The following is a 23,943-nucleotide window of genomic DNA, read 5'->3' as shown; positions in this document are numbered from 1 at the left end:
GGAGCAAAAGAAGGACTTGCATATGGTATTCATCAACTTGGAGAAGGCCTACAATAAGATACCACGGAATGTCATGTGGTGGGCCTTGGAGAAACACAATGTCCCAACAAAGTACATTACCCTCATCAAGGACATGTACGATAATGTTGCGACAAGTGTTCTAAGTGATGGCAACACTGATGACTTCCCCATCGAAATAGGATTACACCAAGTGTTAGCTTTCAGCCCCTATCTTTTTGCTTTGGTAGTGGGTGAGGTCATAAGGGATATACAAGGAGAAATCCCATGGTGTATGCTCTTTGCGGATGATGTGCTGCTAGTCGACGATAGTCGTACGAGGGTTAATAGAAAGTTAGGGCTGTGGAGACATGACTTTAGAATCAAAAGGTTTTAGCCTTAGTAGAACTAAAACTGAGTACATGACGTGTACTACTAGGCGCGAGGAGAAGGAAGTTAACCTTGATGTCGGTGGTACCTCAGAAGGACACCTTTCAATATTTGGGATCAATGCTGCAGAAGGATGGTGGTATCGATGAAGATGTGAACCATTGAATCAAAGTTGGATGGATGAAGTGGTGCCAAGCTTCTGGTGTTCTTTGTGGTAAGAGTGTGCCACAAAAGCTAAAAGACAGATTCTATAGGACGGCGATTCGACATGCGATGTTGTATGGCGTTGAATGTTGACCAACTAAAATGTGACATATCCAACAGCTAGGTGTGGCAGAGATGCGCATATTGTGATGGATATGTGGCCGCACAAGAAAGGATCGGATCCAAATTGATGATATATGCGATCGTTGATGTGGCACCGATTGAAGAGAAGCTCGTCCAACATCGTTTGAGATGGCTTGGGCTCACTTGTGCATTTTAAAACCGAACCGAAAACCATATCAAAAATAAACGAAACCGAAACAATTTTACGGTTTTTATGGTTTCTGGTTTCAGTATGGTATGAACTTTTCATACGGTTTTGAATTTCGGTTTTTATGGTATATACCGAAAAATCGAACAGTTAACCGAAGTAAAAAATATATTTATATTTCTTGAGGTGAACAACCATACAAGTAGTCATTCTTCTTGTACAGGAGCCAGATTCCCTGCTAAGCAGGTCCATTTTCTTGTAGCGTATTCATTTTTCTCTTAAAATAATGCTAAGCACATGCATATATACTTATATATTGTTTGTTTGCATAAAAAGGTATGTGTTTTAAGTCATAAATTTATGTACATCTGTATCTAGACAAATCTAAGACAAGTAATATGGATCGGAGGGTGTATGTCATTTTTAAATTTGCGTTATATGGTACATACCCAAACCATACGAAATAATTTGGTATATACCAAAATCAAACCGTATCTTAAATCCATACCATACTTATCGAAGTATTAATACCATACAAAATGAAAACCGTATAAACCAAACCATATAAACCAAATGCACAGAGTTAGTTTGGGCATATACAGCACAGGCTTTCTAGAAGTGGGTAGCAGACGGTTAACGTGTACTGATAATGTCAAGAGAGGTCAAGGTAAACCAAACTTAACACGGAAGGAATCAGTAAAGAGATATCTGAAGGACTGAAATATCATCAAAGATTTCTCTCCTTATCAATGATGTAACGGTTATCACAAGCTAATGTCAGAAAAAGAAAACTCACCTCTTCTAGAAGCACAGAAGTTATTCTCGACAATGCAAATGAACGGATGCCTCCTTGGAGCAGCATATGCAACAGATATTCCTGAAAATATATATATTAGTTTAATATTAAAGAGCATTAAAGAGCAGGAAAGAAGACTTTGTACCAGAGTCCAGAGAAAAATGGACACAGCACAAAGAAAGATATATTGCCTAATGCAAAATATACATAAATATTTTGTTTGCGGAGAAAACTGTAGTTACATATAAAAGCTGGAAAAAAGAAGGAATTCACGGCGTAAAATCGATGTGCATCATCTATAGATACTCGAATTATAGTACAACAGAAAATCTAAAAATGTACCACAACCTCTAAAAATTGTAGCTAAATTTTTTTTAATAATACATTTTTTAATTAATTTACAGAAATAATGCATGGTTCAGATATATTACACAAAAAATACGGCGGCGTCTTGGGGCAAGACGACTGGAACTAATCGTCCTCCTGTAAGATGATTAGTCCTAGTCATCCTCCCTCAAGATGATTACTGTCAAGAGTTATATTAGTCATGTCTTTTGGCCTTTCACTCTAGTCTCTTGGCATCCTCTTGTAGCCTTTTGGCATCCTCATGTATGTGTATATATGCTGGCTTTGACCTCCTAATAATACAAGTTGCATTCCTAACATGGTATTAGAGCTTTAGGTGTTGAACCGGTATGGGCCCTAGCCCATCAAGATCTGTCTCTTGGGCCCAAGCCCATGAGAGGTGCTGACCTAGAAGAGGAGCCCCTCCTCCCCCTGCCCCAGTGTGAGCCGCCAGACACAAGAGGAACCACTCTGAGGTCACAAGACACCACCGGCCCTCCTCTCTGTAGGTACTCCCCCTCTCATCTCAACATGGTATCAGAGCCCAGCGACGGCGGGGCCTAAGGAGACGGCGGCGACGTCCGGCGAGGTGGCGGCGGATCTGGCGCGCGCGCGGGAGGCTGAGGAGAGCTGCACGCACGAGAGACGCGGGGAGCGGCCCGGTAGAGCTGCGCGGGCGGCTGCTGCTGCTGCTTCTTGGACCGGAGGTAGAGCCCCTGCTCGGGCTCTTCCTCGTCCTCGGGCGGCTGCAGAGGAAGAGGAGCTGCTCGGGGTGGTTGCTGGCGGGGTGGTTGCTGGCGTGCGTGTGCTGAGCGGCAGCAGGCAGAGGAGCAGAGGAGGAGCACTAGTGGAGAGAAGGAGTGCGTGCGTCCTGCGTGCGTTGTGGTGCTGCTGAGCGGAGAGTAGAAAGGGGAGTGGTCGAGAGGAGAGGAGCTGTTGCTGGGCGCTGTGGTCCTGGAGGCTGCGTGTTTGCTGCTGCCGACTCTGTTGCTGCTACTGCTGGTGCTGCTGAGGGGGAGAAGGAAGAGGAGGTGCTGGAGCTTATTCCTGCGAGGAGCTGCTGCTGGTTGGAAAGAGAAGAAGAGGTGTTGCTGAGTTTTGTTGTTGCTGCTTATCCCGCCAAACAATGGCTGAACCAACTGGTCTTGCCGAGGCTTTGGAGAAGCTCGCTAAGATCCTCGCGGAGTCCAACTCTGGGGCCATCGTTCCTCGACAGGAAGTGGCTCAAAAGCTTGAAATGTCGCCCCTGGACATGAAGCTAGAGGGGGCAACAAATTATTTGAGCTGGTCCAGAAGGGCTTTGTGGGCTGTGGAGCAGAAGGAGCTTGATGGATATTTGTTGGGCACCGTTGTAGAACCAAGGGACACGAGTAGTGCAGAGGGCAAGAGGTGGAAGGTCATCCACTCTGTACTTATGGTGTGGTTGTTGAACTCCGTGGTGCCCTCCATTGGACGCTCTGTGGAGGGGCTATCCTCACCTGCTGAGATATGGAAGATTCTGTCCACTCAATACTCTGGCAAGGGCAATGTCATGCTCATTGCTCAGATTGAGGACAAGATTAGGTTGCTGCGTCAAGATGATGGCATGTCAGTGATGACATACGTGGCAGAACTGCAGGCTCTGTGGGCTGACCAGGATAACTGTGATCCCTTGGAACTCTATGATGCGGCTTCAATCGAGTCAGGGCATAAGTGGATGGCACGCAGGCGTGTTCTGAAATTTTTGGCTGGCCTCAAAGGTTGCTTTGATGGCAGGAAGGCTTCCCTGTTGCACCAACCTAGTCTGCCTACCATTCCTGAGGCTATTGCAGCGATGACTCAAGAGGAGGTGCGCCTATCCCTAGCATGCAGACATGAAGGTTGTGCCAGCTTCGACATTTGCAGTCACTGAGCGCATGGAGTGGGGAGATCCCACCAAATGTCATATCTGTGGGGAGGTAGGTCACTGGAAGAGAGAATGTCCAACTCGTGGCAGAGGCAGGGGATATAACAGAGGGGGAGCAGGCAGAGGTAGAAGTGCTAGAGGCAGAGGTGGATACTCAGAGACCTCATGGAGCCAGGCTTCTAGAGGTAGAGGTGGCTACTCAGGACACTCAGGGGGTCAGAGGGCTCACATGGCCGTTGCAGGAGACACTGGGACGTCCAAAGGCAAAGATGTAGATGATGTTGCCTATGGAGACTTTGCTCACTGGGCCTCCACCGATGAAGGTAATCCGGAAAGAGCATCTCTTGCTACTAATGAGAGTGCTCTAGAGTGGGTTCTTGACTCTGGAGCGTCTAAGCATGTTGCTAGTAACTCATGTGTGTTCGAATCTTACACTAAGCATCCTCCCTCTCACACGGGCACTATACAAACGGCTGATGGCACAAAACAACCAGTCATAGGGGTTGGTACAGTAAAGTGTACTCCGACCATTTCCCTATCGTCAGTTTTACATGTGCCAGCCTTTCCTGTCAATTTGGTCTCTTTCAGTGCACTCATTGATCAAATGGACTGTCGTGTGATCCTTGACAAGTTCGGTTGCTTGATTCAGGAGCGACAGACGAGCCAGACGGTTGGGACTGGCACCAGGCGTAGGGGGCTCTGGTACATGGACCAGGAGGTGCAGCCGGACTTGGTGTGTGCTGCGACCATGGAGGATAAGGAGAAGCAGGCGATGATCCATCATTGTAGGATGGGGCATGTATCTTTTGATAAGATGAGTAGAATATTTCCGGATGTTATGTGTGGAATAGGAAAAGGCAAGCTGACATGTGATGCTTGTGAATATGCAAAACACACACGGGCCTCATATGTGAGTAAGGGGCTCAGGAGCATATCTCCTTTTATGCTTATTCATTCGGATGTATGGACTAGCCCAGTGGTGTCAATGAATGGGAAGAAGTATTTTGCTACCTTTATTGACTGCTATTCTCGCATGACTTGGATTTACTTGATGCGTCACAAGGATGAGGTGTTTAGCTGTTTTCAGAACTTCCATGCTCTTGTAAAGAACCAGTTTCAGGTACAGGTCAAGGTGCTCAGGACGGACAATGGAACGGAGTATGTGAACAACATTTTTGGGGCTTTCATGGCTGACCATGGGATTCTTCATCAAACTTCATGTCCGGACACCCCCCCTCAGAATGGAGTGGCCGAACGGAAGAATCGTCATGTTCTTGAGGTTGCTCGGTCGTTGATGTTTACCATGAATGTGCCTAAGTTCTTGTGGGATGATGCAGTTATGACAGCCACATACTTGATCAACCGAACACCTTCCAGGATACTTGGCATGAAATCTCCGTCTGAGTTGATCATTGGAGATAATAAGTTTGTTGTTCCCCCAAAGTTGTTTGGCAGTACCTGCTTTGTTCGTGATCACCGACCATCTGTTGGCAAGCTTGATCCTCGGGCAGTGAAGTGTGTCTTTCTGGGATATTCGTCTAGTCAGCAGGAGTATAAATGTTGGTGTCCCTCTGAAAAACGCAGGTTTGTAAGTATGGATGTTACATTCAGGGAGTCTGAGCCATTCTATGGTGAGCCGACTGATCTCAGTCTGTTGTTTGCAGAGCTTGACCACCTACACCCTGTGCATGATGGTCAAGAGGGGGAGAAGGATGTGTCTCATACTCACGGTGATCCTGTGGACATTAACACTGAAAATGATGTGCAGGCTCAGGTTCAACCAATAGTGGGTACAATTCCGGTTAGTACCATCACTGATGATGATGTGCGGGCTCATGTCGAGCCAACTGTCGATACACTTAAGATTGGTGCTCTCCAGGTTCCTGTTCGGGATCGATGGCAGACGAATACCCTGGTGTACTCTCGGCGGCAACCACAAGTGCAGGGGGAGCAGCAAGGCAGTGAGGCAAGAGTGCAGGGGGAGCAGCAAGGCAGTGAGGCAAGCTCATCTGACACAGTGGAGCTGCCCATTGCGTTGCGAAAACCTACACGTGAAGCGGCAAGGAAGGGTGAGGTAGCAAGGAAGGCTCTGCCAAAGGATGATGCTTGTGATGACCTTGATATTGGCAATTTTGTGTCTTACAAGGCTTTGTCACCTTCATATAAGGCGTTTGTTGCCTCTCTGCAAACTGTGTCTATCCCTAGGGATTGGAAGGCTGCAAAGCAAGATCCAAAGTGGCGTGAATCGATGATAGAGGAGTTAGAAGCATTGAAAAAAAACAAGACATGGGTGCTAACCACATTGCCGGCAGGAAAGAAAGCAGTGAGTTGTAAGTGGATTTTTACTGTGAAGCAGAATCCTGAGGGCAAGGTGGAACGGTATAAGGCTAGATTGGTTGCCAGAGGATATAGTCAAACTTATGGAATTGACTATGATGAGACATTTGCTCCAGTTACAAAGATGAACACGGTACGGGTATTGGTCTCGTGTGCTGCAAACTTTGGGTGGAAATTGCACCAGTTAGATGTCAAGAATGCCTTCTTACATGGTGACTTGAAAGAAGAGGTATACATGGAGATACCGCCAGGTTTTGGCACAGAACAGACTACGGGGAAGGTATGCAGGCTGAAGAAATCCTTGTATGGTCTGAAGCAATCGCCGAGGGCATGGTTTGATAGGTTCAGACGAGCTGTTTGGAATATGGGGTATGGCCAATGTAATGGTGACCACACGGTGTTTTATAGACACACTAATAAGAAGATCACCATTGTTGCAGTGTATGTTGATGATATCATCATCACTGGAGATGATGAGGAGGAAATAAAGAGAGTGAAGGGGTGTCTGAGCAAGGAGTTTGAGGTAAAAGACTTAGGAAATCTAAAGTACTTCCTTGGCATAGAAGTGGCCCGGACAGAGAAGGGAATATCTTTGTGCCAACGAAAATACACCTTGGATCTTTTGAGTGACATGGGCATGATGGGATGTCGTGCAGCCCCTACTCCAATTGAACAAAATCATCAAGTAACAGCACAATCAGGTGAGCTAGTGAATAAGGAAGATTATCAGAAGCTGGTTGGGACGTTATTGTACTTGTGTCATACTAGGCCTGACATTACGTATGCCGTGGGGGTGGTGAGCAGATACATGCATGAACCAAGGAGAGGGCATCTTGATATTGTTCACAGAATCCTGAGATACTTGAAGGGGACTCCGGGTAAAGGGTTGTGGTTTGCGAAGAGTGGACATCTTGAGGTGGATGGCTATAGTGACTCTGATTGGGCTAGCTGTCAAGATGATAGACGATCAACTTCAGGTTACTGTGTGTTTGTGGGAGGAAATTTGGTGTCATGGAGAAGCAAGAAACAGAATGTTGTGTCTAGATCAACAGCAGAAGCTGAATATAGAGCATTATCTCAAGGGTTGTGTGATACGCTCTGGGTGAAGCACCTACTATGCGAGTTGAAACTCTTGAGGAAGGGACCCTTAAGGGTGTGGTGTGACAATCAGTCAGCTATAGCCATTGCTAATAACCCAGTTCAACATGATAGGACGAAGCATGTGGAAATTGATCGCTTCTTCATTAAAGAGAAACTTGATGCTGGGATCATCAGCCTTACTCATGTCAGCTCTGGGCAGCAGTTTGCAGATTGCTTGACAAAGGGACTGGGAACAAAGGACTGTAACTTGGCGTGTGACAAGATGGGGATGATAGATATCTACCACCCATCTTGAGGGGGAGTGTTGAACCGGTATGGGCCCTAGCCCATCAAGATCTGTCTCTTGGGCCCAAGCCCATGAGAGGTGCTGACCTAGAAGAGGAGCCCCTCTTCCCCCTGCCCCAGTGTGAGCCGCCAGACACAAGAGGAACCACTCTGAGGTCACAAGACACCACCGGCCCTCCTCTCTGTAGGTACTCCCCCTCTCATCTCAACATTAGGCAAAAAAAATCGCACACCGCAACTTGTGCTCCGATCCAATTGCGCCGCTGCGTTCCTCCTTTCTCCGGCTGTGCTGCTCCACGTCGTGTGCTGCTCTTGCTCGCCTTCGCCACTACAAATCTGAACAAGCCACTCTTCTTCCCGAATCAAGCCTCCAGCCGCCGATCTCTGTCGCATCCTGCCGCTAACTGCAGGATTCTGCCACCTCCAGAGCCTGGACGAAGCTACGTTCAGGCCGGCCGCCGGTTGACTTCCCAGGCTGCCGCCGCCTGTCGCCGCCGGGCGTCCCCAGGGTGTCGCTGCCGGTCGCCGGCCTCGTCCGCCGCCAGTCACCCGTCCGGTCCTGCCATCCGCACGGTTGTGCTGCTGGCTGCTCGCGAGCGCTCACGGGTCACGCGGTGTTGCCTGAAACTGTTGCTGCTGGTTCACGTCTGGTCGTGATCCAGATCTGTTGGTTGTTCTTCTAAAAAAGAGAGAGAGAGAAAAGAGAGAGTAAAAAAAAGAGAAATGTCGTTTCCGTCGGGCCTGCATTTCCGTCGCTGCTCACAGTCTACCGATGGTGTTCCCTATATTGATCTCGTCTCGCATATGCGCCGCCGCTCGGTGCTTACCCGCCTCTCATGTTGCCCTCTATGACGTCTTCAGCAGGCGGTGATGGTCGTTATTCGTCGACTCTTCTAGCGGCTTCTGCCAGTGGTGGTGGTGCCTGCTCTACACCGACTACCCTTGCCGCTTCCGCGCGTCGGTGACCGCTCTACGTCGACTTGCTACTCTCAGTCAACTCTACACACGGCTTTCACAGGTGGTGGCAACCGCTCTTCGTCAGCAGATGGTTCTACCTCGACGTCTACCACTGTGTCTCTGTCTGCACATGAGATTGCGCAACTTTGATGCCTTCTTGATACTTGGGATTCTTCACCAATAGGTTCTGCTGGTTCTGCGCCTAAGTTTTCGGGCACTGAGAGACCACCTTCTACTCATTCAGGTACCTCCTCATGGATTTTTGATACTGGAGTATCTTTTCATATGACTTATGATTCCTCCACTTTGACATCCGTTCGACCTATCGAGTCTCTTGTTCGTGTTCATACTACTAATGGTACTCCCCTCCCAGTCGCTAGACGAGGCACTCTTAGCACATCTTCTTTTCTTGTTCCCTCGGTTACTCATGTTCATCGACTTAGCATGCAACTCTTTTCAGGTAGGGCTGCAAACAAGTCGAGTTCGAGCGAGTTGGAGTTGGCTCAGCTCAACTCATATTAAAGTTTGGCGAGCTCAAACTAAGTGAAGCTCAAGATCGAGCTCTAGAACATGACTCGTGCTCAGCTTATAACGATCTCGAGTCGATCTCGAGCTAGTTTCGAGCTAAATGAGACGGTAAAAATTATAAATCTATGGTGATTATTCCAACTAGATAAAGACACAACACAACACAATTTTGTAGGGCAAGAGCTCATCTTGGTCTCTTGGGTGAACTAGCAAGAGATGATGGTCTTCGTGGACGAAAAACAAGAAAACAAAGGTGCATATGCTGGGTAATTTTTGTCCAAAACAACAGGAAATTTAAGACGAAGTCGACCACGTACCATAATTAAACCTAAATCTTCTCTACACTTAATTAAGCTTCCATGTTTGCTGGTAAATAAAATGGAGACAAATCACGCACATCATATGTGGTAGTAACAAATTATTTTATTCATTTAATATATGGCGTGATCATTTAACATAATGGTATTATGTCAAGCTATCGAGCTAACATTGAGTGAGCCAGTATTGGCTCAAGATCGTCATGTTTCTCGGTCGAGCTACATAAAGTGTTTAAACTCGGCTCATTTGTTTTTGAGTCGATCTCGAGTCGAGCCAAAAAACGAGTCGATCTCGAGCGGCTCACGAGCCTCGAACTTTTCACGCAGCCCTATTTTCAGGTAGTCAGATTGTTGATAGGGTCAATCTCGACTTTGATTCATGTTCCGTTCAGGATCGTCGCACAGGTGCTCTGCTTGGTGCTGGCCCTCGACGCCATCATGGTCTTTGGGAGCTTGACTGGCTTCGTCTTCCCTCCGATGCCACCGCCGCCAGTCTCGTGGCCCCTGTTGCTGCATCTGCTAGCTCTTTTCAGCAGTGGCATCATCGTCTTGGCCATTTATGTGGTTCTCGTCTCTCATCTTTAGTTCATCGTGGTTTTCTATGGTCTGTCTCCGGCAATGCTTCATTGGATTGTCTAGGTTGTAGGCTTGGTAAGCAAATTCAGCTACCCTATCCTCACAGTGAGTCGGTGTCTAAGCGTCCTTTTGATCTGGTTCACTCAGATGTTTGGGGCCCTGCTCCCTTCGCTTCGAAAGGGGGTCATCGCTACTATATTTTCTTTATAGACGATTTTACTCGCTACCTCAGGATCTATTTCATGTCTTCTCATAGCAAGGTCTTATCTATATACAAAAAATTTGCTGCCATGGTTCATACTCAATTCTCCACTCCCATTCATGTTTTTCGCGCAGATTCTACCGGTGAGTGTATCTCTCGTGCATTGCGAGGATTTCTTGCTGAACAGGGTACTCTTCCCCAGTTCTCTTGTCCTGGTGCTCATGCTCAGAATGGTGTGGCTGAGCGCAAGCATCGTCACCTTCTTGAGACGGCGCGTGCAATGATGATTGCTGCCTCTTTTCCACCTCACTTTTGGGCTGAGGCCATTTCCACCTCCACATATCTCATCAATATTCAACCATCTGCTGCCTTGCAGGGTGGTATTCCTTTCGAACGTCTTTCCAATCGTTCTCCTGATTATTCGGCGCTTCGTTTGTTTGGTTGTGTTTGCTATGTTCTTCTTTCCCCACGTGAACGCACCAAGCTAACCGCTCAGTCTGTTGAGTGTGTCTTTGTAGGATACAACGATGAGCATAAGGGTTGTCGGTGTTGGGATCCTGTCGGTCGTCGGATGCGTATTTTCCGGGATGTGACTTTTGATGAGTCTCGTCCTTTCTACCCACGACCATCCTCCTCGACCTTTTCTGTGGAGGACATCTCTTTTCTCACATTTCGCGATACACCTCCCTTTGTGCCCCATATTCCTACTCCTTCCCCCGTTGTTGCAGATACGGCGCCATCCTCTTCCACAGTTTCTTCTCCTCCCTCGTCGCATGACTCTCCACCTTCATCCCCGATACCTTCATCTCCATCTTCATCAACGATTCCTTCCCCATCAGCACCAATGTCTTCCCCATCTCCATCTCCGGTGATTCCTACCCGTCCCTCTTTTCCTTTCCATTACACTCGCCGTCCACGTGTTATGGATGGGTCCACTGATGCGCCATGTACTTCTGGTGTACCTTCTTCCTCATCTTAGCCGACTTATGGTCTTCGACCTCGGCCCTGTCCTCCTCCTGACCGCTATTCCCCTTCCCAATATGGTCTTTCGGCTATACTTGAGCCTACCTCTTATCACGATGCTATTGTTCATCCCGAATGGCAGTTTGCGATGGCCGAGGAGCTTGCTGCTCTTGAGCACACCGGCACATGGGATCTTGTTTCTCCTCCTCCTGGTGTTCGTCCCATCACTTGTAAGTGGGTCTACGAGGTTAAGACTCTCTCTGATGGTTCTCTTGAGCGTTATTACGATGAGACTTTTGCTCCTGTGGTCCATATGACCACTGTTCACACACTTCTTGTTGTGGCCTCTGTTCGTCACTGGTCTGTATCTCAGCATGATGTTAAGAATGCCTTTCTTAATGGTGAGCTACGTGAGGAGGTTTACATGCAGCCACCACCTGGGTATTCTGTTCCTGATGGCATGGTTTGTCGTCTTCGTCGCTCCCCCTATGGCCTTAAGCATGCCCCTCGCGCCTGGTTCGAGCGTTTTGCCTCTCTGGTGACTGTCGCTGGCTTTTCAGCGAGCGCTCATGATCCGGCGTTGTTTGTACACCTTTCTGCTCGTGGCCGCACTCTTCTTCTATATGTTGATGACATGATCATCACTAGCGACGATTCTGAGTACATTGCCTTTGTCAAGTCCCGTCTAAGTGAGCAGTTTCTTATGTCTGATCTTGGTCCTCTTTGTTACTTTCTTGGGATTGAGGTTTCTTCCACCTCTGATGGCTTTTTTATTTCCCAAGAAAAGTATATTCAGGATCTTCTTACTCGTGCGGCTCTTAGTGATGAGCGCATTGTTGAGACTCCTATGAAGCTCTATGTTCAACTTCGCGCTTCTGATGGTGAGCCCTTGTCTGATCCGACGCGTTATCGTCATCTTGTTGTCACTCGTCCAGATATTCCTATCCTATCCACATTTTGAGTCAGTTTGTTTCTGCTCCCACTTTAGTGCACTATAGTCATCTTTTTCGTATTCTACGATATCTTTGTGGCATGATCTCTCATCGTCTGTTTTTCCTCGTTCTAGCTCGTTACAGCTCCAGGCCTATTCAGATGCTAAGTGGGCTAGTGATCCTACGGATCGCCGTTCACTTTCTGCTTACTGTGTTTTTCTTGGTGGTTCTCTCATTTGCCTGGAAGACGAAGAAACAGACCACGGTTTCCCGTTCGAGTGCAAAGGCTGAGTTACGAGCTATGGCTCTTCTAAAGGCAGAGGTGACATGGTTACGATGGTTACTGAAGGATTTTGGTGTTTATGTTACTAAACCTACCACCCTTTTGTCAGACAGTACAAGTGCTATCAGTATTGCGCGAGATCCCATGAAGCACGAGCTTACCAAGCATATTGGTGTTGATGCTTATTATGTGCGTGCTGCTGTGCAGGATCATGTTATTGCTCTTCAGTATGTGCCTTCTGAGTTACAGCTTGCAGACCTCTTCACGAATGCCCAGACTGGAGCGCAACATGGATTTCACCTCTCCAAACTCAGTGTTGTGGATCCACCATGAGTTTGAGGAGGGGGGGGGGGTGTTTTATATTAGTCATGGCTTTTGGCCTTTCATTCTAGTCTCTTGGCATCCTCTTGTAGCCTTTTGGCCTCCTCATGTATGTGTATATATGCTGGCTTCGACCTCCTAATAATACAAGTTGCATCCCTAACAATTACCACTAGTCATCCTCCCTCAAGATGATTGGAACTAGTCGTCTTCCCTAAAGATGATTGGAACTAGTCATCCCACCTCAAGATGATTGGTCCTCACTCCAGCCTGGACTAATTTTCCGCAACAATTTTTCATAATATGTTCCCGCCAACCCTTTCCTGCCATCTTCTTTCCCGCCAACCCTTCCTTTCCCGCCATCCCTTTTCCGCCATCTTCTTTCCCGCCAACCCTTTTGTTCCCACCATCTTCTTTCCCGCCATCCTTCTCTTCTCGGCGTATAACAACCCCCCCCTATAGAAAGGTTGGTAAGCAGTGCATTGTAGTCTCGTCAAGATGTCCGATTATCCTTTCGATCGTAGTTTCCACCTGAGTATGTCGAAATGTCTTTTGAAGTTAGCCATCAATTTCAGGATAGACAATAGGATAGTTCAATGGGACGAACTCATCAGTAGTGACACCATACTAAATGAGTTGGGTCACGCATTAAGTAGGTGTGGGTGGCCTGCAAGGACCTTTGAGGAGATACGCGTCGGCGTTCTGGGAACCAGCGTACCTAGACTTGCCTGCCTGTGGCCCACGGCGTGGCTCCCTCGACGGCCTGGTACGGCCCATCTGCAAGACCACCAAGACAAGACCTCCAGAGGCGGACGACACCAAGACCTCCAGAGGGAGCGGCCTCCAGAGCGGAGATTTCTATGCAGGTACCCAGCCTCACGAGGCTACGATGACGTGAGCCATGACGACCAAGGCCAGGCGGGCGCAAGGAGGCGGTTTCCTCTTTGGTGCTAAGGAGGCAAGGACAGGCGTGGGTTCCCAAGGAATCTCCCAAAGGTTTCATTCCAGTGCTACAAGACCAAGACCACGGGCTCGGCAGGATGGATGTCATCACCGAGCCCACCGCTACGTCACGACCAGAAGTACTGAGATCCCTTCCCGCCTAAGTTTTGAGGGAAGAGGACCAAGGCCACTATAAATACAGGTTAGCCACCACCATAGAGAGGGATCAAACCCTTTCCACCCTCACCACCATAGCCCTCGCGAGGCTGTTCATCCACTGTACTTGTTCATCCTCAGCCCCTCGTGAGGCCAATCCACCACAAAGCAGGAGGAGTAGGGTTTTACACCGCAAGGTGGCCCGAACCTGGGTAAACTGTCGTGTTCATCTTGTTCTCAGTTCACGTGAATCCTGCAAGGCTAGGTTGTGGGGCGACGAGCTCGTAGCTCAAGAGGTTGAGATCTTCACACACGCCCAAGAGTTCGAACCTTCTTGGGTCTGCGAAGCCCTGAATCCGACATTTGGCGCGCCATGTAGGGCGTGTCAAAGCTTCGCCTCTGCGCTCCGCCCTCGCCTCGTTGTTCCCATGGCGGACGCCGTTTCACCAACCTGGCCACGGGACGCCCTCGGGATCACCGCGGGTCATCCTGCCTTCACCCCTGGCCTGCGTCGGGTGCAGTGGCCTGCAAAGTTCAGGCCGTCGATGCCCCACGGTACGACGGCGCTGCGGACCCCGAAGAGTTCCTCCGATCATACGCGCATGCCATCGAGGCAGCAGGCGGCGACGACAAGGCCATGGCGAACTGGTTCCCCCTGGCTCTCATGGAGGCCCCTCGGTCCTGGCTCAGCGGCCTCCCGCATGCCTCGATCTCCTCTTGGGAGGAACTCCGCAACCAGTTCGTCGCACGCTTCGCGGCTCCGGCGCCCCATGCGGTCGCGTGCATCATCGACGGGCCGCAGGCGCCTGCCTCTGGCCGTCACATCAAGCAGTTTCTCCGTCGGCAAGGTGCTGCCCAGCCGCAGCGCGGGGCTGTGTAGGGCGGCATCGGGCCCGAAACCGCCGTCACCTTCGATTCCGGAGACAACCCCAAGGCCACGACCACGGCGGGCGGTCTCCCCACGCTGTGCACGCCGACCATCAGCAACGTCGCGGTGACCAAGACCCTCATCGACAAAGGCGTCGGCCTGAACATACTCTCAGTGGAAGCCTTCGACCTCTTCAAGTGTCGTACGACCAACTCCTCCCCACCTAGCCTTTCTCGGGGGTGGTCAAGGGCTCGGCCACTCCGCTGGGGCAGATACGCCTCCCCGTCACCTTTGGCACGCGCGACAACTACCACACCGAGCTCATCGACTTCGACGTCGCCCGCATCGGCCTCCCGCACAACGCCATCCTGGGGTATCCGGCCCTCGCCAAGTTCATGGCGGCGACCCATCCGGGCAACAACGTCGTCAAGATGCCGGGCAGCAGCGGCGTTATCACGGTGGTAACGAAGGACGCAGTCCGGGTCCTCAGGCTCGCCTACAGGGCCACGGCCGCTTTGTGCCCTGCCACCACGGGCGCCGCGGAGTCTCAGGAGGCCGCGCCTGCAAAGAAAAAGCAGTTGGTCTCTCATGATCGGACCGAGACAAAGCTGGTGCCTGTCAACACCGGGGGCTCGGGCGCCACTTTCACCATTGGCGCGGGCCTTCCTCAGGATCAATAGGAGGCGCTGGTAGGCTTTCTAAGGGCCAACAAGGAGGGTTGCAGAATAAAACACCGTCGGGAGGGTTGCAGAATAAAACATCGAGTTGCAAGCTTTCCAGCTGGAGTTTAGCACGACCAGGGCCATCAAGGGGGCGGCCTTGGCCGACTTCGTGGCGGAGTGGACCGACGCTCCTGATCGGGGGCTGGACGAGGGCCGATCCCTCGCGCCCGGCGACAAAGCACCCAACAAATGGGTCATGCACTTCGATGGTGCCTTTGCGCGGCAGGGCGCGGGGGCTGGAGTCGTGCTCGTCTCGCCAACCAAGGACAAGCTCTACTATGCCGTACAACTCTGCTTCCAGCGCGGCGAGAAGGTCTCCAACAACATCGCAGAGTACGAGGGCTTGATTGCTGGCCTCAGGGCCACGGCAGGCCTGGGAATCAAGCGTCTCGCCATCAAGGGCGACTCCCAACTCCTCGTCAACTTCTCCAACAAAGAGTACAAGCCGAAGGACGAGCACATGGAGGCTTACCTAGAAGAGGTACGTAAAATCAAGAAACGCTTCCTGGGCTTGGAATTGCAGCACATCCCGTGGGGCGCGAACAAGGAAGCAGACGACATCACCAAGAGGGCGTCTCGCCATGAGCCCCAGAGGCCTGGCGTCTTTGAGAGGCTCCACAAGCCGTCCGCGGCACCCCCGGCCGCGGATTCGGCGTTGCCCAGGGAGGAGCTGCCGCCGGCCCCGACCTCAGGAGCCCCGGCCCGTGGCCCGACCTCAGGAGCTTGCTTGCTCCTGGCGTTGGAACCTCAGGCGGGCTGCTAGACTGAGGTGTTCAAGGCGTACCTGCTCCATGGCACCTTGCCGGAGGAGGAGGACGCGGAATGCGTGGTCCGCCAGGCCACTGCTTATTGCTTGCAGGACGGCGAGCTGTACCGGCAACGCCCCAACGACGTCTCGCTGTGGTGCATATCCGAAGAGCAAGGGCGCGAGTTGCTGGCTGACATCCACGGCGGGGACTGCGGGCACCACTCCTCGCCGCACCCTCGTGGGCAAGATGTTCAGTAGCGGTTTCTACTGGCCGACGGCACTCGATGACGCTGCCGAGCTGGTGCGATCCTGCGAGGCTTGCCAATTTCACGCCAAGCAGATTCACCAGCCCGCGCAAGGTCTCCAGACCATCCCGCTCTCATGGTCGTTCGCGGTCTGGGGGTTGGACATCCTGGGACCGTTCCCTCGAGCGGCCGGTGGATACTGCTACCTCTACGTCGCCATCGACAAGTTCACCAAATGGGCAGAAGTGAAGCCCGTAGCACCATCCCCGCTGGCTCGGCCGTTAAGTTCATCAAGGGCCTCGTGAGCCGATTCGGTGTTCCTAATGAATGGGGTTGTACACGCCCCGGAGTCTCCTGTGTCACCCCTGGGCCTCACGTGGGCTCCCACCCACGCCCAAGTGGAAGCCCCATGCTCCGCGCTGGCGAACGACACGGCCAATCAGCGACTATGCCCACACCTAGTGGAAGCCCCATGCTCCGCGCTGGTGGGAAGACTAGAAGACTAGCGTAGGTGCCAGACGCGGCTGTTCTTTTGCTTTGCTTTTGTAACCCATTTGCTACTTCTTCGAATGAAACTTGCAGTTCTCGCGTCTTTATTCGAAAAACGGGGGGATTTTCTTCTCTTTCTTCTTCCAGTAGTGTTTCCTCTCTTAAGTTTCGTCTTTGAGAAGTGTGGCAGCTGCCCCTAGCTCCCTCTGTCGTGTCCCGCGAGCGAGGGCTGGAGACGGTGTATATGTCTGAACCGGCCTAGACCATGCTGGCGACAGGCCTGCTCATGCATACACCTTGTCAAAACCTTGGCAAGATCCTCGCGCTACGCTCTTGAGCGAGCCACTGGCCCCTCGGCCTCATGAGTGTTCACCTCCTGGCCCTGACAAGCATTGTGCCCGGCGCGCTGATGGCGGTCGGCCCTCGCTCAGGAGTTCCAAAGGCCTATGCAAGGCCCCCATGCCAAGGAACCCTACGCAAATTGCACCCCGATGGCTCTGGACCCTCGTGGGTTCCCCAGAGGCCTCGGGGGTGGCGTACCATTCAAGGCTCCGAAGCTCATCAAGTGGCCCCTACCCCCTTAGGTCGCTCTGGCGCCCTAACCGCACCATCACCAGGAGAAGCTCCGGAGGAACGAAACCCCCCCCCCCCACAAGGGGACCCGCTAAGGGTCACGAACGCACCAAGCTAAGTTATTCTAATTACGCGAGGCAGCGGCCTTTCGATTAACGGTGATACAATGTTGGAGTGTGAGCAAGAAACACTAATATGAAGGCGCAAGCGCCGCATTTCATTACACGCCCTGCAGGGCTCTTCGCAAACTCTTGATGCAGGAAAATAAAAAAAGGGTGAAGCAAAACAAGCGGCCTCCCGAGGACCGCCGCGCATGTGGCTTGGCTCCATCACCACCCGTACTCAGTCGGAGTCTTCCTCCTGCTTGACAGGGGCGTGGTGGTGAGACGGCTCGGCATTCCCCTGAGCGGGAGCAAGGCGGTGTGGCGGCTTGCCGCCCTCCTGGGTCCAGGCGCGGCGACGAGGCGGCTCGTCGTAGTCGTCGCCACTCGAGCTTCCCCTAGAGGAGACGTCGTCATTGCTGCTGGAGGTGCGGCGGCCAAGGGCAAGTTCATCGCCGAGGACGCCGCCGCCACGCCGGCCATCGTCGTCCAAGGGTGGTCGCTATCGTCGTCGCCCTCCGAGCAGCACCCCAGGCGGCTGTCGTCCTCCCCGAAGACCCTGGCAAAGAGCGTTGCCGCCCCGTCATACTTGAAGTGGAGGGTGCGCCTCCCTTTCAGATCGCGTGCGCTGGCGAACGACTGCCATCTGCAGGTCAAGAACACATGGAGATGGAGTTGACCTCGACCTCCGCCCACGAGGACCCGTTGCAGCAACCGTCAGGCTGCAGCCACAGCCCAACGGGTCCCGCTGCCAGCAGTTCCTCCTAGGGATGGCAATGGGTAGGGTATGGGCGGGTACAACCTCCTTCTGCCCAAACCCATACCCATAGAAACCTTCTATACCCACCCACTACAATACCCATGGGTATAAATCAATACCCATGCGCATACCCATCGTGTGTCCTATACCCAATGGGTATCCAATGGGTACAATCTATGGTATTTAAATTTATAAAAAGTAGAGAAATGAGTCTAAAATTCAAGTGATGATAAGCGAGTAGTATAGCACCGACACGGCCTCCTCCGGTGGGTGGACTCTGGGAGAAATCAAGCGAGTATGAGCAACGGTTGGTGGAATCTCGACGTAGTGGGAGACGGCTGTGGGAATTGGGGATCGCTGGATCGAGAGATGGACAGGAGTTTTCGACGACGAGAATTCAAGATTTCATCTTTTCGAGGAGACATATATGATGTAGGGGGAGTGGCGAGAAAGCGCGTGTGAGCATATGAGCTATGGCCGGTTTAGGGAATACAAGATTTAGGGATGGGCCATGGGAGTTGAATGTTGACACCACATCTCATAGGACTTATTTTGATTTATTGATTTTTTGTGGGTATCCATTGGGTTATCCATGGGTGCAATTTCATACCCATGCCCTACCCATATATTTTGCGGGTATGGATACCCATTACCCATGGGTACAAAACCTCTTCATGTCTTGCCCATGCCCATTTTATTCGGGTAGGGTACCCGCGGGTACCCATACCCATGGGCAAAACTGCCATCCCTAGTTCCTCCGCGAAAGAGCTTGGAAGCAGAAGCCAAGTGCCCGGAGGGCCCTCCACCCGCACGACGAATTCGCAGGCCGAGTCGCTCGAGCGGGCGCGCGAACGTGGTGGTCGGCTGGCGGCGGCACGCCTTCCCCCCGGCCATGGCTTCTACGGCCCACGCGACCGCCCCCGCGGGGGAGGCCCCTCCCCCGGCTGTTGGAGCCATCGCGAGCCGCCAAAGGCGGACGCCCGCGCCCCCGTGAAGACATTGCCGGGGCGGCCGCGGATTTGCGAGGACGGTCACGCCCTCTCGGGTGGCGGCGCCTCCAATCCCGCCTGAGAGGCCTTGCCCTTCTCTTCTGCCTAGAACCTCCCTGCTGGCGCCATGGTCGCTTCGGCAAGGTGGGAGACGCGGCGGAGATAGGAGGGCGAGAAGGCAAGAAGACGAAGATGGGCCAGGGGGCTCCGCTCCCCTCGCTCATTTATAGGCGGAGGAAGGACAACCGGCGTCCCTCCACGTTCCGAGTGATGATGGCCTGCTGCATGCACCAGGCTGTTGTCAACTCGAAGCGGTTGCCGAGGCGACGTGGGGAAGCAAAGGCGTCCTCGTCCCGTCAAGCGCCACGCGTGAGCCTGGCCCGCAGGCGATTGGGGCCCGCGGCGCTTCATCCTTGCCCCTTGGCTTTGCCTCGAAGCCAGCCCGAGTGCCTTGGGCCCGGGGGCTACTGTCAGCATTCTGGGAACCAGGGTACCCAGACTTGCCTGCCTGCGGCCCACGGCGTGGCTCCCTCGACGGCTTGGTACGGCCCATCTGCAAGACCACCAAGACGAGACCCTCGCGAGGGCATGACACCAAGACCTCCAGAGGGAGCGGCCTCCTGAGGAGCGGAGATTTCTATGCAGGTACCCAGCCTCACGAGGTTACGATGACGTGAGCCATGAAGACCAAGGCCAGGCGGGCGCTAGTGGGCACAGAGGAGGCAGTTTCCTCTTTGGTGCTAAGGAGGCAAGGACGAGCGTGGGTTCCCGAGGAATCTCCCAAAGGTTTCCATTCCAGTGCTACAAGACCAAGACCACGGGCTCGGCAGGACGGATGTCATCACCGGGCCCACCATTGCGTCACAACCAGAAGCTTTGCAGGCGAAGGCCACCTTTCGTCAGGATCAGATGTACTACTTGTCCCCTTTCGAATTGGCCGTTGTGGGATCCCTTCCCGCCTAAGTTTTGAGGGAAGAGGACCAAGGCCACTATAAATATAGGTTAGCCACCACCGTAGAGAGGGATCAAACCCTTTCCACCCTCACAACCATAGCCCTCGCGAGGCTGTTCATCCACTGCACTTGTTCATCCTTAGCCCCGCATGAGGCCAATCCACCACAAAGCAGGAGTAGGGTTTTACACCGCAAGGTGGCCCGAACCTGGGTAAACTGTTGTGTTCATCTTCCCAGTTCACGTGAATCCGGCAAGGCTAGGCTGTGGGGCGATGAGCTCGTACCTTGAGAGGTTGAGATCTTCGCACACGCCCCAGAGTTCGAACCTTCTTGGGCCTGCAGAGCCCTGAATCCGACAATACGGAAAGAACTTCTCACGTTGCATCGAAGGTGGAAGAAGCAACAGCATAAGAGTGCAACTTTCCTAGAACCAATCATCTTGAGGAAGGATGACTAGTTCCAATCGTCTTGAGGGAAGACAACTAGTTCCAATCGTCTTGAGGGAGGACAACTAGTTCCAATCGTCTTGAGGGAGGACGACTAGTGGTAATCATCTTGAGGGAGGACAACTAGTGGTAATCATCTTGAGGGAGGACGACTAGGACTAATCATCTTGCAGGAGGACGATTAGTTCTAGTTGTCTTGCCCCAAGACGGCGCCGTATTATTTGTGTAATATATCTAAACCATGCATTATTTCTGTAAATTAATAAAAAATGTATTATTTTAAAAAAATAGATCTCTTTCCATTCAGGATATGTTCTATGAACTAGATCTCTTTCCATGGAGGATATGCATCATCTATATTCCCCAAGGGAAAAGCTGCACGAGGTACCACGCAACCACGCTATCCACATGGCCATAGTTTTTTTTGGTCGTGTGATGCATTGAGTTTGACCCAAAGTGGTTGGTCCTTCCCTGGACCTACGCAAGCGGGAGCTACGATGCACCGGGCTGCCCTTTATATTTGATGCGTCGAATTTGACCACGGATTGACGGGCTATATCCCTCCTGCACGAGGCCTCCAAAGCCTCACCGTGACCTTAAAAACTCATATGGAGGTCCCACACGGCTCCCGGTCGACGTCAGCCATATCCCAAGTTGCTCCAGCTCGCCTCCCTGCTAACCCAATGCACTGTATTTTGATCAAAAAAATTGTTTGTTGGAATAAGGCAGACAATATACCATTGGAAAGATATTGATTAGGCGAAACTTTTTTCGTGTAGAACACTTTCCGAAATTCCCTACGGGCTAAGAGCAGTTTTGAAAAACTAACGGCATTGTCAGACCTTTTATGCCTGGAGTGCTACCGGAACACGTTAACTGCCAGGGGATGACTAAGCTAACTGCCGGCATCAAAGATACTAATATTTTGCTTCGTTCACTTTTTATCTGGGTCACGCTTGTTAGCATAATCTAGTCACCCCGCCCCTTAGCTAAATAAGCGCGCAAGGCACACAGTTGATTTAGCGTGCCATGGCAACGGTTTTCGGCTGCCATGACAGCCGAATTCTTGGCAGCATTTTTTCTGTTGGTTAGCTCTTCTTCCATTTTCTGTTGGACCAACGCCTCAGGATGCTGCGGTCCGCGGTCAGAGACCCAAGGTGAGCAATAACAAGGCAGATGGCAGCCAGGAGCGTCGCGGCTCGTGAAAGGCGCCACCAGCCCGTGGTGCTCCTACTCGCTGGGTAGCAGGGCGAAGACGGCCAATGGCGGGCGGTGACATGGGTCAACTGGACCCCAGACACAATGGGGAAGGAGTGCTAGAGGCCGAAGGCTGGCCGTCGCGCGTTTACGGGACAATGGTGGCAAGGGAGGGGAGGGCAACCGGATCCGCCAACATCGCATGGTCTGGGGAGGTGTTGGAGGTGGCGCTCGACCGGTGCGTGGGAGGCACGGGGAGTGGATCTGGAGCACAGGGGGAGTGGGGAGGAAGAAGGAGGGCGGCTAGGGGGTTTTTTTGGCTGGCGTTGGTGATACGAGATAGGGTGCGGTGGTCAAAAACGAGGAAGAAGGATGGGGAGGTGAGGGATGGGGCTGCTCGCCTGGAACCAGGCGGAGGGGAAGCACACGGTCGCTGACGTGGGGAAGGCCGAGCATGGCATCGCTGCAGCCAAGAGCAAAACAGAGCTAACTCGCTCCCTTCAGGAAAAGAAACAAGACAGGGGAGGAATTGTTTATTGGGGGTGTAGAATAATTCTGCTGCAACTCTTAGGGGGAGGGGGGTTGCACAATATTCCGGCCCTACAAAGTTTACAGGTTCGTGATTTGGTGGTAACTAAAAACATACAATTTACGCAGCACATTAGATAAGGTCACTGCAAGAGAATTCCACACTGGAGTTTTCTGGTTGTAACAAGTACTACCGTAGATCCATGTGAATTACTACATTCATTAATAGGCAGAAAACATGTGTAAAGAGGAAAACAATCAGGGTGGTTTATTGATCAGTCAGAGCAGCACAGATCTCATCATTATTTGTCACATTATTCTATTTAAAGGTCGTTGCTCCATCAACATATATTCCCCTGAGCAGCTAAGAATCCTGAAGTAGAGATATAAATACCACTGTTGTAAAAACAGCCACTTAACATGCATAGGCGCTAAGCACTATCCTCCCACCTCGTCTGAACAGACACTGCGTACCACCTGCTACCCACCTATCATTTATGCATTTTTAGCATAGTTAAAAAAGGCGCACCTAAGCGAGCGCTTAAGCGCACCTAAGCTCTAGGCGTTGGCAAAACGCATTGCGCATAACTACGCTTAATCTGTGCATAACTGCGCATAAGCATGCGCTTTGGTCAGTAAAGTGCAAGGCGGTGGCAAAATGCACAATTAACGCCTAGCGCTTTTTTGAACTATGATTTTTAGGACACTGGAAAAGGGTTTTGTCCCTTAAAAATAAGGGCTTACGAAACCAAGTGATAACCACATCGCGATGTGATGAGATCGTGAGAGTAAAAGCAAATACGTGAGACGGTATATTGGTATAGTAAGCAGATGTTATCAAAACTTAATCTTTGGAAATTTCTTCTATTAACTAGTTGTCTCTGCTTAATGTATATGTACCTTCTAAATCATAACTAGAAATACAATATAACAGCATCATCAAATTTCATCTTTTTCGGTTAATTCAATCTCAAAGCAGCCAGAATGTTCATCATCAAGAAAAGGAGGTTCAATACTCCTGTAATTGTAATGCTCGTCACTTGAATAAGTTAGAAAGAACGTAGTAGCAGGGTCTTGAACAGAGAAGTCACGCAGTGCTAAAAGACCAAGGCAATCATCAAGCAGGAAAGACTCCTTTGGTGTTGCGGTAGTGCTAAAAGTGATTGGTCTGCTTACCTAGAATATCATCTTAATATTATAATCCTACCTGGTTGATTCTTCTTCTTCCATGTCGCCTTAGATCCCCAAAACCTTATGTCTTCCATTTCTCCCTGTCCTAGCCATAATATTTGTTTTGCAAGTGTACTATCCCAAGATTGCACTTCTATTCATAGCTATAGCGCATCACTCAATCATGCAATTCAAAGAAATGGTTTACACATGTCACCAGCAAAACGTGTTTCATAAACAAAAAACAGTCTTCGGGTGCCCATTTATGGTAAAATGCACATATGACCCAGCATCATAAAGTATTAGCCAAGCTTATAGCGCACTGCAAGATGAAGATTCAACCACTTTGTGCATCCAGACAACGGC

At 51.2% G+C, this 23,943-nt stretch overlaps 1 protein-coding gene across 1 annotated transcript in view; it reads right to left on the bottom strand.

The window, feature by feature from the left end:
* LOC119321161 overlaps positions 1-23,943 on the bottom strand; it is a 34,585-nt gene that overhangs the window by 7,510 nt on the left and 3,132 nt on the right. Inside the window, exon 3 of the mRNA XM_037594968.1 lies at positions 1,659-1,739. Coding sequence (XP_037450865.1) covers positions 1,659-1,739 — 81 coding nt within the window. The remainder of the gene's footprint in view (positions 1-1,658; positions 1,740-23,943) is intronic.

The sequence above is a fragment of the Triticum dicoccoides genome, chromosome 6B, assembly GCF_002162155.2.
Source record: "Triticum dicoccoides isolate Atlit2015 ecotype Zavitan chromosome 6B, WEW_v2.0, whole genome shotgun sequence".
In the NCBI taxonomy this organism is placed as follows: domain Eukaryota; kingdom Viridiplantae; phylum Streptophyta; class Magnoliopsida; order Poales; family Poaceae; genus Triticum; species Triticum dicoccoides.
The sequence above is the reverse complement of the archived record's forward strand: the minus strand, read 5'-3'. Positions and strand labels throughout refer to the sequence as shown.